This window comes from Ixodes scapularis, unplaced genomic scaffold (assembly GCF_016920785.2).
Source record: "Ixodes scapularis isolate PalLabHiFi unplaced genomic scaffold, ASM1692078v2 PGA_scaffold2__306_contigs__length_199485367, whole genome shotgun sequence".
NCBI lineage: Eukaryota > Metazoa > Arthropoda > Arachnida > Ixodida > Ixodidae > Ixodes > Ixodes scapularis.
The window spans coordinates 159014217-159028341 of NW_024609857.1; the positions used below are offsets into that span (position 1 = coordinate 159014217).

Here is a 14125-nt window from a genome sequence, read left to right on the forward strand (position 1 = left end):
TTCAGATTGAAAAAGAAACAAAATTATACGGTTACATTCTTTTCGGTGCCAAAATATTGTTTAATTAATCAGAGTAACGATTATTTTGAAGTCCTAGGACGTTTCAAATAAAACAAACGACCACGCTAGCGATCCTAGCGTCGTATAAACGAACGCGACATCGCCAGCTGAAAATCGCGCCGGTGGAGTGTTCCGATAGGAACGTTTTGAATGTCAATTTCCTCTGCTTTCGTACAGTTTTGTTTCTCATATTCGTCGATTGACTAATATCACGTCGTTATGCTGGTTTATTAGAGAACCAAATGGGAACTCAGGAAAGCTACCTCTTTTTTTGGTTCGTGACATTCTGCGGCATGTTCACGGCCTTCATTCCTTTGGTCGTCAGAATGGTGAGTCCGCGCGCTCCCTCGAAGGATCGATATTGCCGTAGCCTACTTAGAAACGTGGTCGACGTAACCGGTACAACAAGAAACCGACAACTCAAATAGCGAAAAAAAAAAAAAAAAACATTCGCCCCCCCCCCCCCCTTTTTTTTTTTTTCTCATTAACGCGGCAAAATTAACAAAGACTGTATTGCGTGTTGCTGCGCGCCGGTGTTGCAATGAGGAGCTTTGTACACATTTTGTGCCTCGGCGGAGCGAACATCGTCGTTTTTAATGTCTCTGAAAGAAAGCCCTGCTAAAGCTAGTGCTCCAGCGGGACTCGAACGCGAATTTCGCGCTTCTTGCGGTTGCACATTCCAGCCTTGAGCAAACAAGAGCTTTTGTGGTTTTCTGCTAGTTCCTGGTGTTTGTTTCAGGCACCAAGCACTTTAGGCACAGAGAAGGTCCTCAGATTCGCCGTCTGACACACACAGGCGTTTCCCTGCTGTTTAGATCCTCGCCAAAGTAGCGGAGAAGTGCAAATGGACCAGACCATTTGCACGCCATCTGGCCCCCACCAATTCGGATTTCGTTTGTAGGTGCTGCAGGTCATTTCTCAGGAATCCGAGATGGAATCCAACTTGAGACGTCAAGTCTGCGACTTGAGGGCAGAGCTGGGAGGAATCAGCATCGTGGACGAGTTTGCAAAGTATGCCAAGATTCAGCGCAAGATCAACAAAATGTCGGAGGAGCTCTCGCATCAAGGTAGCACATACGAATGGAACAATGCGTGCATGCTTATTTAATTGTCTTCGATTGAAACCAATTGTTCTACACTTCCAGGTCAACTGAAGTCTACATACACATTCAAAGTCCGCTTGGCGGCCACTGCTATTTTGTACGCTTTAATGGTACTGTATTGTGCATTTGGATAATCTTTTATATGTTGCGTTAGTTTTGCAAGACACGGCTTTAATTAAGGCTCCGTTACTTCTGTTTAGGCGATCACTGTTGCCTACCTGGTCTGGAACTACAGAAGCCAGCCAATCGTGGTGCTTCCGGAGCAATGGCTGTCTCCTATTGGCTCGTTGCTGTCACCGTCGGCAACTGCACCAGGTACGACAATGGTTCTCGCACGATATCAGTCCACCGTATCTGGAGGGGTGCAGGCAACACTGGTCACACCAAGCTTCGTAATGTGAAGAGACGACTGGCACCAGGAGTGCTAGAATATATCGAAGTACCGAATGAATGGATGGACAAGTATGGCCAAACTCTTCGAATCGGGAGGTGACTTGTGCCTCCCACCTGTCTGATTCGCTGGGGCTGTGTCTGCAGCGGCCAAGGAGTGATGGCCCACACTGTTCGAGTCTCCAACACAAAAGCCCCGTTTATTCCTCAGCATTTGCTTTTATCGCCAGCGCCCACGCGTCTTGCGCAAGCAGCGACACATGTGGCTCGTTTCGGAATCATTACGCTAGCCAACATTCTTAATTTGCCTCACTTGTTGGGACTGCCTGGTGGCAATAGGTAGAGTGTTTGTCCATCGGAGAGATTTCTTGTATGTCTATGTCCCCTACAACTATGTAATGTACAGGTCATGGTTAAAAAAGTATGAACCGAGCACTGGCATCTGGGGTCTGCAGAGCCACCAAGTTGTGCTACTGCGCAAGATCAGCATAGGTGTGTCGTTCCGGGAACTTGTTTCGGTCTGTGGCCACACTTAGCGCCAGATACCAACAAATAACCGTCTGCAAAAGACCCTTTGCAAAAATCCAAAAAGCATACGCGAGCCGCGCAACGAATATTGGGAGCCCTTGTACGCCCCTCCTCCCGCTACCATGTGGCATACGCGAGCAGGCGCAGGTTACCACAGCAACAGAGCAGCCAAGTCGGGCGAGCGACGAGCCAACGACTGCCCCTTTCCCATCCCTCTCCTTTGTACCGGCTCTGTCGTCTGCTGCACCAACGCTTTGTCGAACCTGGTCGAAACCTGCCACGGTTGCAATGCAAACTAAATGGATTTGGTGACACTTCAATACGTGAAGGTAAGTTACGACGAATAACGTATTGAAATAAGTTCAGCTGTCGCAATGCTTTTACGCTGCCACAGATACGGTACGCCGGCAACGACGTACGACTCGGCGGATGGCTGCAACAGCTGCTGGCGGTAGCTGCCGGGATATGCGCACAGTCGCGGAGGCGCAACGAGAGAGCTCGTGATTTGTACCGAGGGTTCCCCAAATTCCCTGCCGTCAAGGCGCTGTACGTTTTGTAAAGGGTCTATTGCATGGATAATGACAGGATGTGGGCAATACAACGGCATTTGCTAAGCAATGACTCGGGACATTCGTGACTTCTGATTAGCTGCGTTATCGAGATCTCAGATTGTTTTATGTCCACATTATGCTGCGTTTTGGCACGGCATGAAGCTTGCATTCCGGGTGGTAACATGTGGCGGTAAGATAGGTGGTGCAAACTGCAAAACCTTGCTTTACCGTTTTAGGGGCGAAGCTCCTTAGGGGCTAGCCATGTCAATATGTCCGTCTGCCGTCGGGTGCACGTGCTCTTGTGCTCGTGTAGGGGAAAAAAAAACAAAAAAAAAAACATCTCCACGTGAAGGATGTTGATTGGGGAGAAGCTGCGGTGGTGCTTGTGTGCATAGACGGTGAGCCGCAGCATGCCGAGCCTTTCGTTCGTTTTCATCCATGTCAGAAAGAGAACGTGGTTATATACGCATTTGAGCATTTGACCGCAGTGTGACATGAATGAAAACAAACAAAAGGCTCGGCATGCTGTGGCTCACCGTCTACGCAGACAAGCACCATCAGAGCTTCGCCCCAATCAACATCATTCACCACGTGGAGATGCGGTTTTTTTTTTATCATTCCCATTTCTTTAACGGTGACTTTACACATCTGTGCCCAATTGCTCTAAAATGAGCCTCAAAGCATGCCTGTGTTAGTTCATTTTGTTCATAAATATACCAGACAAGCACATATTAACCATTTACTCGACTTGCAAGTGAGCATTTGTGTTGCTTGTTACTGCCGTCAGCGGCTCCAAAATCTTGCCGATACTTTGTTAAAAGTGAGTCAACGTAAACAGGATGAAGCAATCTGTAAAGGCTTTTTAATATCCGACATGTGCTTGATACGTCCACAGTACTGATAGTGCCATCTTTTTTGTTATCAGTATTTTGTTGGTCCGGTTACATAAAATCTGCGTACTGATTGGGGGGGGGGGGGGGGGGGGGGGTCACCTGACTGCAACAGGTGCCTCCCCCCCCCGCCCCCCCCCCTTTGTTGCAAATATATATATACATTTTTATTTTTTTTTACGGCATGTTCACAGTACTGTGGGGCCACAGTGTGTTAATTATGAAAATATTAACATATATTTTGCAGGTGGGATAGGTCTGACACCATGGCTTTTGGTCTCAAGTTCAGTTGGCAGGCTCATAGCCAAGCACCTGTGATCCCTCTCAAAGGACTCCCTGCCATCATCATAGAAGCCATACCTCAACTGACTTCGTAGAAGACGCTGGCACAGTACTTCAAACTAGTGAAATAGCTTGAACTGGCAACACAATCGAGAGCAGTGGTTCTCGCGCTTTTCTGGATTACTGACCCCATTTAGTACACAAGCACAAACAGTCAGCCTTTCCATGCACGTTTTATGCTATAAATCTACTAGCAGAACCTGTAGCTAAGCCCTCGCTCATTGGTAGCCATGGTACTCGGCTAAAGCCTACACAAAGCTGAGCAGTTCAAGCCCCATCCTTAGTGTCCTTTATAAAACTAAAAACTGTGCAAAGGTGGTCAAAGTATGAGCACCAGATACCAGACACCAACAGCTGTCAGTCTGCACAGAGTGCTGACTGACAGCTCTTTATTAAAATTGCGCCAAAAAACTGACCTAAATACTTTTTTTTTTCAAAATTACATGTGGCTCAGCTCTCTACCAAGGTGCTATGTCCCACATACAGAATGAAAATGTAGCGATAATGGTGTGTTCTAGGCCAGATCACGCACCTTCCCCTTAGGCGTCTGCTGACCACAGGCTAAAAACCCCTGCTCTGGAGACTGATTTTTTTTTTTTTAGCTTGCAGTGAATTTCTTCCAGAGCTTCCTCACCCTTCTGAGCGAGCAATATAGTATTGTTTCTGAATAGTCTTGCGTCTAACCAAGCTTTGCTGCATGCAGAAATAAAATTTTATGTGGTTTATGTTTCACCTTTTTTAAGTTGTTACAAGATATAAAATTCATATTGAAATCATCTTTTGTTGAAAAAATGAGATATTTACAAATCTCTGCAATGTGAAATTAGAGTGCAGCTCTTCAGGTATTTTGATTTTGTGATATACCATGCTAAACAACCTGAAAAAATAAACATGTATATGTACAAATAAAGATCTCTGCACATGCTGGTTCTGCGCCCTGCTTTTCCGTGTCCTCTTCCTCCTTCATACCCTCCTCTTCCATACCCTCTCCTCCTCCCACAGCTTCCCTGCTAAATTTAGCTGAAAAATTTATGCCACGTGACCTCCAACACTAATTCAATTTCCCAGCTAAATTTAGGGGGAAAATGATGTCGCGCGACTTCGTGTTGCGTCACCTATGGACAAATTCAGTTTCTCCGCTAGACTTGGCGGGAAATTTTATGTTGTGACCTCGATACCAAATCAATTCCCCGCTAAATTTAACGGGGAAAGTGAATTGGTGTGTAGGTCTGCAACGTCCCATAATGCAACACAGCATATTCAGTTTCCCCACTACATTTAGCGGTGAAACGGACACCTAAGAGCTGATCTCTAGAACATTTATGTGGGATACTGGAGGATGTACAGGCGATTCTGGGTGCGTTGAGGTGTGAAAGATATGAAGGCACGACGAAAATAATCCCTGGAGAAGGGGAAGAGGGGTACAAAGGACAAACACATCTGATTTGCATTTGTCCTTTGTTCCCCTTCTCCAGGGATTATTTTTGTCATTCTTGTCCAGCTCACTTGCACCTTTGCATTATGAGGGGAGATTTTTTTTAAACCCAATGGGCTGAGTAACAAAAGATGAGCAATGAGAAAGATGGATGACCAGCGAAGCTGTTTAGCACACGACACAGAAGTTTGAACAATAATACAAACACATTTATTGTCTTGATCGGTGGCCATCGCGACAGTTTCTCCCCTTTAAATTACAGGCCAATATCTCTTACTAGCGTACCCTGCAAAATTATGGAGCGCATTTCTTCACAGCTCTCACGTTTCCTGGAGTGAAACTCCTTCTTTAGCCCTTTTCAACATGGATTCCGCAAATCTTTCTCGTGCGATACTCAGCTTTTGGTTTTCACCCACAACCTCCACTCGGCTGTGGACCGTGGATATCAGACTGAGTGCATCTTTCTGGACTTTGCAAAGGCTTTCGAAAAGGTAATGCATAAACTACTACTATACAAACTTGGCCTACTCAGTATTGATCCATATACCTTATCTTGGTTAGTGTTTCCTCACTAACAGATCGCAATTTGTAACTGTCAATAACAAAAAATCGTCATCATCCCTCGTTGAGTCCGGCGTACTACAGGGTTCTGTCCTAGGCCCCCTCTTAGTCTTAATATACATAAATGACCTACCTACTAGCATTTCCTCCTCCATAAGCGTATTTGCGGATGATTGCATTGTTTACCGTGAAATCACTAATGACTGACATACACAATTCAATCTGATATAAATGCAATTTCTTCCTGGTGTGATGCTTGGCACATGAAACTAAACATTATGAAATGTAAGACAATGAGGATTTCCCGCAAAGCAGCACTCTGTCCTAACTACTTCTTATCGAATACCTCCTTGAAAACGTATCAACTTACAAAGATCTAGGTGTTCATATCTCTTCTGACCTATCATGGAAGACTCGCACCGAATATATCGTTAATAACAGTAACCGCATGCTTGGATATTTAAGACATAACTTTTCTCTAGCTCCATCATCATTAAAATTACTACTTTATAAAACACTGGTGCGACCAAAACTTGAATATGCATGCTCAGTCTGGAATCCCGGTGCAGAAAGCCTCATATCAGCGCTTGAAGCCATCCAAAACCGGTCAGCTCGTTTTATATTATCAAACTACCATCGTACATCAAGCGTCACATCCATGAAAGCTAGTCTCTCACTGCCCCTTCTTTCCACTCGTCGCACTACCTCCCGTCTGTTTGTTCCATAAAATTTACTATGCCAATCCACTCTTGAAAAAGCAACTAAGCGGTGCCCCCATCTACGTATCATCTCGCCTCGATCACTGCTGCAAAGTTGGTATACCCACTTCCATCTCAAATTCTTTTTTCAAATCTTTTATTCCAAAAACATCTCATGAATGGAACGGCCTGCCCTCACCCATTGCGTCCATTGGCGATTTTGTTCTCTAAAGAAGCACTAACAAGTTACTATACATGATCTGTGCCGGACTAACCATATTCAGCGTTTTTGTACCTCCGTTGCCCACACCCCCTCTGTAAAGCTTCGGCCCTGAGGGTATAATAAATGAATAGTAAATAAATAAAAGGTACGCACACATGTGTCGAAGACTATCGCCGCCCCGAGGAGCTGAAGGAAACTAGACATGTGCGACAGGACCACCACCCGGCGGAAGGAAAGGAAATTAGGCACGCAAGTGCTTAGAACGACGACAAAGAGAGGGTGATGCGAGCCCTCTCCGAGCTTCTGTTGACACACACGAAAAATCCACGGAACCCTAGCCATAAACAGCTTCGCTGGAAACGTTTTAGTATCCATAATATTTAAATATGTAGTGTAGCTACTTCTTCACGCAATTTTCGCCCAGCCTGAGGCACTTATGACATAGCATGAGCTTTTGGATGGCCGCTTCGGTGCCTCCGAGGCGAGAGCGCTGGCCTACGGATCCCCATGTGGCGGGTTCGAATCCCGGCCGAGGTGCCTGCAATCTGACGGAGGCTTATTGCGGAGGAGGCGCCGTGTAACCGAGCTTTCGGTTGCACGTCAAAAGATCCCCAGGTGGTCCAAATTAATCCTCAGTCCTCCGCTGGGGCATACCAGATGCCCATCGTTGGTTTGGCACGTAAAACCCCCAAATTAGAAATTTGATTTGAGCTTTTGGATGACCTCCTCGAAGAAAGTTGCTGCCTGGGCACTTAGTCGTTCCATCATTCGTCAACAAGACCGTCTGTCCCCACAGACGTCCATTTTCTGTATGGAGGAAAGTGTGTGAAGTTCCTGGGAGGACAAACAGACATTCATGATGATGGGGATCAGAGAATGTTAAAGCCAGTTTTGCTGCTCGGAATTTGAAGCTGGAGATGCAGGACGATTTCAAGGTTCTTGTATATGAATGTGGTCATTTACTTTGCTGCTCAACGTGCTCTCGGATATTTTGTAGAACTTTCGGGCCGACAAACTTTCAGAACATGCAGCAAAAAAATAGCAAACAAGCTTTGAGCTGTGATTGTGCTTTACAGGTTGTCTACCTAAAATTATGTTATGGATTTATTCAGACTTTTCCAGGTTTTCTCTGGCTTTTTTTTCTTATCAAAATTTTCTGACCAGCTCCCGAAAGGACAGGACGTGAATGAAATCGGTTTAAATGTGACAACACTAGCTTACCTATCTGACTGTAGGTGGCGAAGCACCGGATTAGCTTACATTGTTAGTCCATACCTCGACATTGTGCAAATATTCGAATGGTAGTTTCTAATGATACGCTACGCAATATTCACTTTGAGATGACCTGCAATATTCTTATTTTTCGAAGTGTTGATCGCGGCGAGTTGGCCCCGTCGAGTGCGTTTCTTACGAAACACTGGTACACTGCAGGGAAGCAACACCCGCAAAGCTTTTGCTTTGCAAGTGTTGCTTCTTTGCAGTGCACCGATGCTCGGTAAGCAGCGTGCTCAAAGGGGCTAACCCACTGTGATCAACATTTAGAAAAATATGAATATTGCAGTCGCACACTTAGGAGAAAAGCACTTTCAAAACGGGATGGTTCATGTGCCCACCTGTTGTAATTAAAAAGAAATGGAAACTTTGTAAATGTTGATACCTACGTTACAGTAAATTTTTCAAAAATGGTGGCTCTTATGCAAGAGTCTTCGAGATGCCCTGACAACCTGCAATCATCATTAGAGAGTTTGTTTTTTTTCTTCAAAATTTGAGACTGCAGACAGAAGATTGGCATATAGCAAGATTTATAAATCCCCTCGATTAGGAATAGCTGGGCATCTCTACAGTTTCCATTTTATGCTAAATGTGTTGTTTACGTCATCCCAGTGTAGGCATGGGACTTTGATGCCGCAGCTCATGAACAACACAGCAACAGGGGAGCCAACTGGAAGCAGGTGGAGAGGGAATCGATGCACATCACGTGACATATATTTCCCGCTAATTGTCGTGGAGAAACTAATCCGTATAGGTCATGTCACATCAGATTACCTGCTGTCGACATAAATTACCCCGCTAAATTTAGTGTAAAATGCACGGACGGACAGAATTTCGAGATGAGCTCCACCAAAAAAACATTTCATGTTTAAAGATATGTGGTACACTTCACGACAACTTTAGTAGATTAAGGTCAGCTGGGGTCCTTAAGAGAGGCCACAGAATTTCCCCGCCAAGCTCGTGGAGATTCGACAAATGGAAACTTGACGTCAACGTCTTTTCAGGAAAGCTGGCCAACATTGCCGCCTTTCCAGATCGAGACGGAAGCCGATCTAAGCTTGCAGCCGTGCTAGCTACCATTTCTGTTTCGTGTTTAGACATACCGCTTGGGATTCTTACGGCCAGGAGGGGGCGGCGCTTGTATAACAGTCGAAGCAACGGTCTCGCAAGTATAAACATTGCTCGCAATTAAAATAGTTATCTATGTTGTCCGATGCATCTGCGCATGGATAGTTCTTAGTATTCACAATTATGAAGAATTCAAAATGTAACATAATTGCAAGAATTCGGGAAACTGACAGAAGTAAAACCCAATAAACTGAATTTCCAATGAAATGTGGACGGAAAAATACACTCCGAATTTCACCGAAGCCGAATTTCGGAAACTCCGAACCCTCTGGTTCAGTGTTCCTAAAATACTACTCCGCTAAACAAATTACAAATTGCACGTCTTTATTTAAAACGAAGTACAAAGGGCAAAAGTAGTATTAGTATTAAATATTAAAAATATTTTAAAAATGCTATGCGTCCATCTGCATCTCCTCCAAGTTTCTTCGTATGGCCAGGACTTCCTCGAAGATCTGCTGCAGCATTCCCTGCACCTCCCTCTGTGCGCAAAAAAAAACCGGACGACGGCGTTACCGGGCATCGAAGCGGGCAGGTCTCCGAATGTGGTTCGCAGCCGACCACGGTTTAAATACTCAAAATAAAAAGCCGGTCCGAAAAATACAAATACACCTCCTGGTAGATTGCATTGAGGCAATACTGCCTCTAGGACGGAGAGCCCTCATTAGAGAGCCCCTCAAAAAACTACTATAAGTCTTCCCTATTTCTTTAACTGACCTACACAGGCAGAGGTGGTAGAAGACTATGTTAAGCAGTAAACAACCAAAAACATTATAACGGCACTTGTAAAAAAAAAAAAAAATTATCGCTGGGTGGTAGGACGTGGTACCTACTTAAACTCGACCAAAAGTCCTTTGCACATACACGTTGCAGATAATGCCAAAAGAACTGGCTTTTTCTTTTACCGCTTTCTTCAAGCTGCATAGTGTACGGACAAATTTCTGGACCCTTTGATTGCCACCACGACCATAGACAAGCACGTTCCCCTGCGGTTTTGCAGAACGGCAATCTATGTCGTGCAAGCTATGGAAATTACTAACAAACTCTGTATTCAACAAATGTGAAAACAAGAACGTTACAGCTACAAATAAACAAAGGCTGTAAGGTTGGTAAAAAAAATTGACCTCAAGGTGCGAGGTCGAGGTGCCAGTGCATGTAGTACCATGTCTCTTAAAGTATAATACATCCAAACACCTTTAGAGACCTTTTTACTTTAGTAGTTGCCTCACCGGCGGATAGAGGGCGCTGACACACTCGGCGCCATTAGGTTGCTTAAATTGGGTTGGTTTCGGTTTCAACGTGCACGCTGCTATCTGGCTACTTTACGTGGTTTTTGCTTAATTTTGTGATACAATTTTTTTCTTGCAGCACACAACCAACGAAACAGTGGTATTGAGCCACCTTAAGGATTACGAGGTGTTTTGAGCCTAAATTGCGGGCTTGATGTGTTTGATTATGATCGGTTGTAAAACGCCTGACTGATGTACAGGGAAGATTACCATCGTCTACGGTCGTAACCGGTGACACTAGTTTCCAGAAAACCAAACTAATGAAGAGACTAACACGTGAATGTAAAGAAGCGTATCGACAGCTTGATTAGCAATGTGCTCAATCAAGCAGACCAGATGAACTCGCTTTTTTTTAAGTCAGTATTCAAACATATTTTGACAGTGCAACCTAGGCTGAGTAAGAAGTTTCTTAAATTATCAATCCTGCTAAAGTACTCATAGGCAGCACTTCACGATATTGGCCCTAGGAAATAAATTATTTTTATATGAACATTTGCTTTCTCAAGCGACAGGCCCGTCAAATTAAATCTGGCATTTGTGTTCCGTAAAATTGGCTAAATAAAATTAAAGGGTGCAGGACGAGAAGTACCTCGGAAAGTTTGGCTGAATTCTAGCGCTAGGCACCACTTCACGGGCCGGTGTGAACAAATATTTGTTTGCTTGAACATATTCGCTTTGTAAATTTCGGCGTCGCCAGCCTCCAAAAGTAAACCTCTATTCGCCATCGACAATTCTGGACTCGGGTGATTGTTATGCTGACGTTTTTTGTTTTTTTTTCGGCGTCAAATATTGCAGACCGGGCAAACATTGAAACAATACACAAAAAAAATTATTTCTGCGCTTGTGCCAAGCCCAAACCGCGTTTTGGATTTGCTAATAGAAACGACGTTACCCTTTGTCTGTGCAATTCTCAAACTCGCTACTGTTAAGTTGCCTGTTGCAGTTTCTTACGCGGAAAGTCCCGACCTTTGTGTTAAAAGAAATTAGGCAGATTGAACTGATTATCTATACCTGCCAACCTGCGGACTTTCATATTCGTAAAAAGTCCCGCGGCCGCGGCGAGGGGGGGGGGTACGCAAAGCGATGTGCAGCTTAATGTCAGCCTGGCCAGCGTGCAAAACGCTTACATCACACGTGCACGTGCTACAGCATCCAAACTTCTCTCGCTTTTTGGGCGGCACGAAGCACGAAAATTTCGACGTGTAGGACTTCAGGAACACCTGAAAGTACCTTTTTCGAGGTTTGGAGTTCGGCATTGCGCCGCGAAGCCACAGTGACCAGGAGAATGCTACAGTTACACGTGCAACAAACACAGACGCCGTACTTCTCGCCTCGAAACTGGCCGAAGCAACGAGGCCCAACAACGTCTGAACACGCCGAACCAACCTGCACTCGTGCACCGCCGAACACACAAACAAAGGCTTTGAGCTTTGGATTGGTTTTCAATCCGTGGCTACCGGATAGACGGATAGTAAAAACCACAACGCTGATGTGGACGGTACCTATCGTCCTCTTGTGGTGGTGCAAGATACCGCCAACAACGGAGTTACAAAAAAAAATATATATATATATATTTTTCGTAAGATTTGAAGCAAGATTCGTAAAATTATGGAACTACTGAAGTTTTATGGAACTACTGAAGTTTTATTTGCAGTCGACATTAATCATGTATGACGATGGCTACTATGTGCAAAAAGAAGGAATTTGCATTGGCTCTTGTGTGGCACCGGTACTTTGTGACATTTTCCTGGCTAAATGTGATCGGGCAATCAATGAAAACTTAGACGAGGAGTGTGTTAAAAAAGTTTTTAGATATGTTGACGATTATCTAGTAGTCACAAGAAGGTCTCGAGGTGCCCCTGAGGACAGGACTGTAAAAGCAGTGTTGGATGTGTTCGCTCAGCACTCTGGGGGGCTAAGGTTTACCCATGAACTACAGGATGGGGCACACCTCCAATTTTTAGACCTTAGACTAGGTTTTGAAGAAAGTCACGTGTGTTGGCTTTACCAACCATGCTCTAAGAAGGGACTTCTCCCTTATGATTTTGCCCACTCTAAACTAGTAAAAAGGAGCATTGCGTCCTCTTGCCTCCAGACTACCTTGGAAAAGTCCTGCTACCATTCAATGTCAGAAAGTTTTAAGATGCAGGTACAGCGGCTGACGGATGCCGGCTTCCCAGAGTCAGTTATTCTGGCAGTGGCGCAGACGTTGCTAAAAGAGATTAAGGGGACACACCCCTTAGGGGGGTCAACTTTTGAACTCTAGTATTAAAATTAATTAAATTTGCAGGGTAGGCTGGTGGTCACGCTAGAGGGTGTATAACAAAATTTCTGGTCTGTCGGTTAAATGAGAAGGAAATTAGAGTAGCTTCTATCAGCAACACGCCTACATTGTTTAGTTAATCTATCGTCAGAAAACTATCCCAATATTCAAGATTTTTATTTGCTAGATATGTAGAAGAATGTCTAGAGGGTGCGGCTATGGGACATTTTTTTCTAAAAACTAATTTATTTCTATAACTTCTCTCTTCTGCAAAATTGGTCAACTTTTTGGTCTTCTGTGTCTTCAACAAAATGTCAACATTTTTTATAAAAGACACCCGTAAAGTGCCAAAAAAGTTCCATAGCCGCACTCCTTGTTAAATTTCAGTCAGGAAAAGTGAAGAACGAGCCTTCTCTGTGTTGCCATTATAAAACAATAGATTGACTAAAATGGAATTTATACCAAAAAGTGGAACGGAGAAAAATGTGTTCAAAGTGCTCTAAACCCTACCTTTTCTTTAGCTTTGGCAGACAGAAAATAATTTATAAAAAATTAACTATGCAGTGAAAATTAATTAAACTTTTTGGGAATACTCTCTAGATGTTGGTGGACGTAAATATGTTATTTTTCAAAATCAACTTTTTTTGCAGAAATTTTTTTTTTCTGGGCAGTGTCTCCCCTTAAGGGAGGGTCAAGTCAGAAAAAAGAGAGACCCGCAACCAGGCCCCAGGTACTCCCCTACATGCACAAACTCTCGCACAATTTGAAAAAGGTAGCCGGGCGGTTTGACGTTCCTGTTGTTTTTTCGGCGCCACGAAAGTTGGCGCAACTCTGCCCTAGAATTGCGGATAAGGCTAGGGGCAGGAGCCAATGTGCCGTAAGGCACAGGAACAAGTATGTTGATTGTGTGGTGGGGGTGGTTTACAAGATACCACTAAGCTGCGGAAGAGTGTACATCGGCCAAACTGGCCGATGCATTAATGACAGGGCACGTGAGCATGACTGGACACTCCGGTCGACCGCTGGGGGTCACTTGCCTCTGCATTGTGCTGCCTGTAAATGCCAGCCCCAATTCAATAACATCACCATCATCGGGAGGGGCACAGATAAAACTACCAGAGAATTATTGGAAGTGTATGCAATAACAAAAGCGGGGCAAGATGCATGCGTCAGCCAAACATTGGTTTTTCTTCACAAAAAAGAAATTACCTATCTTGACACGTGCTGAAGCGATAGTGCAGTTTATTTCGTTCGTGTTTTTTTCAATAAATGTTTAGTTGTGAGTTCAGCGCTTGTGTCGTTCACACCTTCCTTTCGTCCTGTGTATTTTTTGCGCGCTGTTTATTTCCGTTACCATGAACCAACTCGCCTACATCACGACACTAATTCGTAAAA

The 14125-nt window shown here is 44.4% G+C and overlaps 2 protein-coding genes across 2 annotated transcripts in view; one reads left to right on the forward strand and one right to left on the reverse strand.

The window, feature by feature from the left end:
- Nucleotides 1–144: 144 nt before the first annotated feature.
- LOC8029622 (guided entry of tail-anchored proteins factor 1) lies at nt 145–4791 on the forward strand. Its single transcript, XM_002406489.4, has 5 exons — nt 145–389; nt 962–1127; nt 1206–1273; nt 1364–1478; nt 3770–4791. The coding sequence occupies exons 1-5, from the start codon at nt 303–305 to the stop codon at nt 3838–3840; spliced, it is 507 nt and encodes a 168-aa protein (XP_002406533.1). The 5' UTR covers nt 145–302; the 3' UTR covers nt 3841–4791.
- Nucleotides 4792–9527: 4736 nt separating this feature from the next.
- The window catches only part of LOC8029621 (protein NEDD1), a 53595-nt gene continuing 48997 nt past the window's right edge, over nt 9528–14125 (reverse strand). The window contains exon 15 of the mRNA XM_029992715.4: nt 9528–9660. Coding sequence (XP_029848575.2) covers nt 9574–9660 — 87 coding nt within the window. The 3' untranslated portion in view covers nt 9528–9573. The remainder of the gene's footprint in view (nt 9661–14125) is intronic.

Coding starts and splice junctions, on each gene's coding strand:
- LOC8029622 (XM_002406489.4), top strand. CDS start 303: ATGGGAACTCAGGAAAGCTACCTCTTTTTTTGGTTCGTGACATTCTGC. Junction 390..961: donor TTCCTTTGGTCGTCAGAATG/GTGAGTCCGCGC, acceptor TTTCGTTTGTAG/GTGCTGCAGGTCATTTCTCA. Junction 1,128..1,205: donor GGAGGAGCTCTCGCATCAAG/GTAGCACATACG, acceptor CTACACTTCCAG/GTCAACTGAAGTCTACATAC.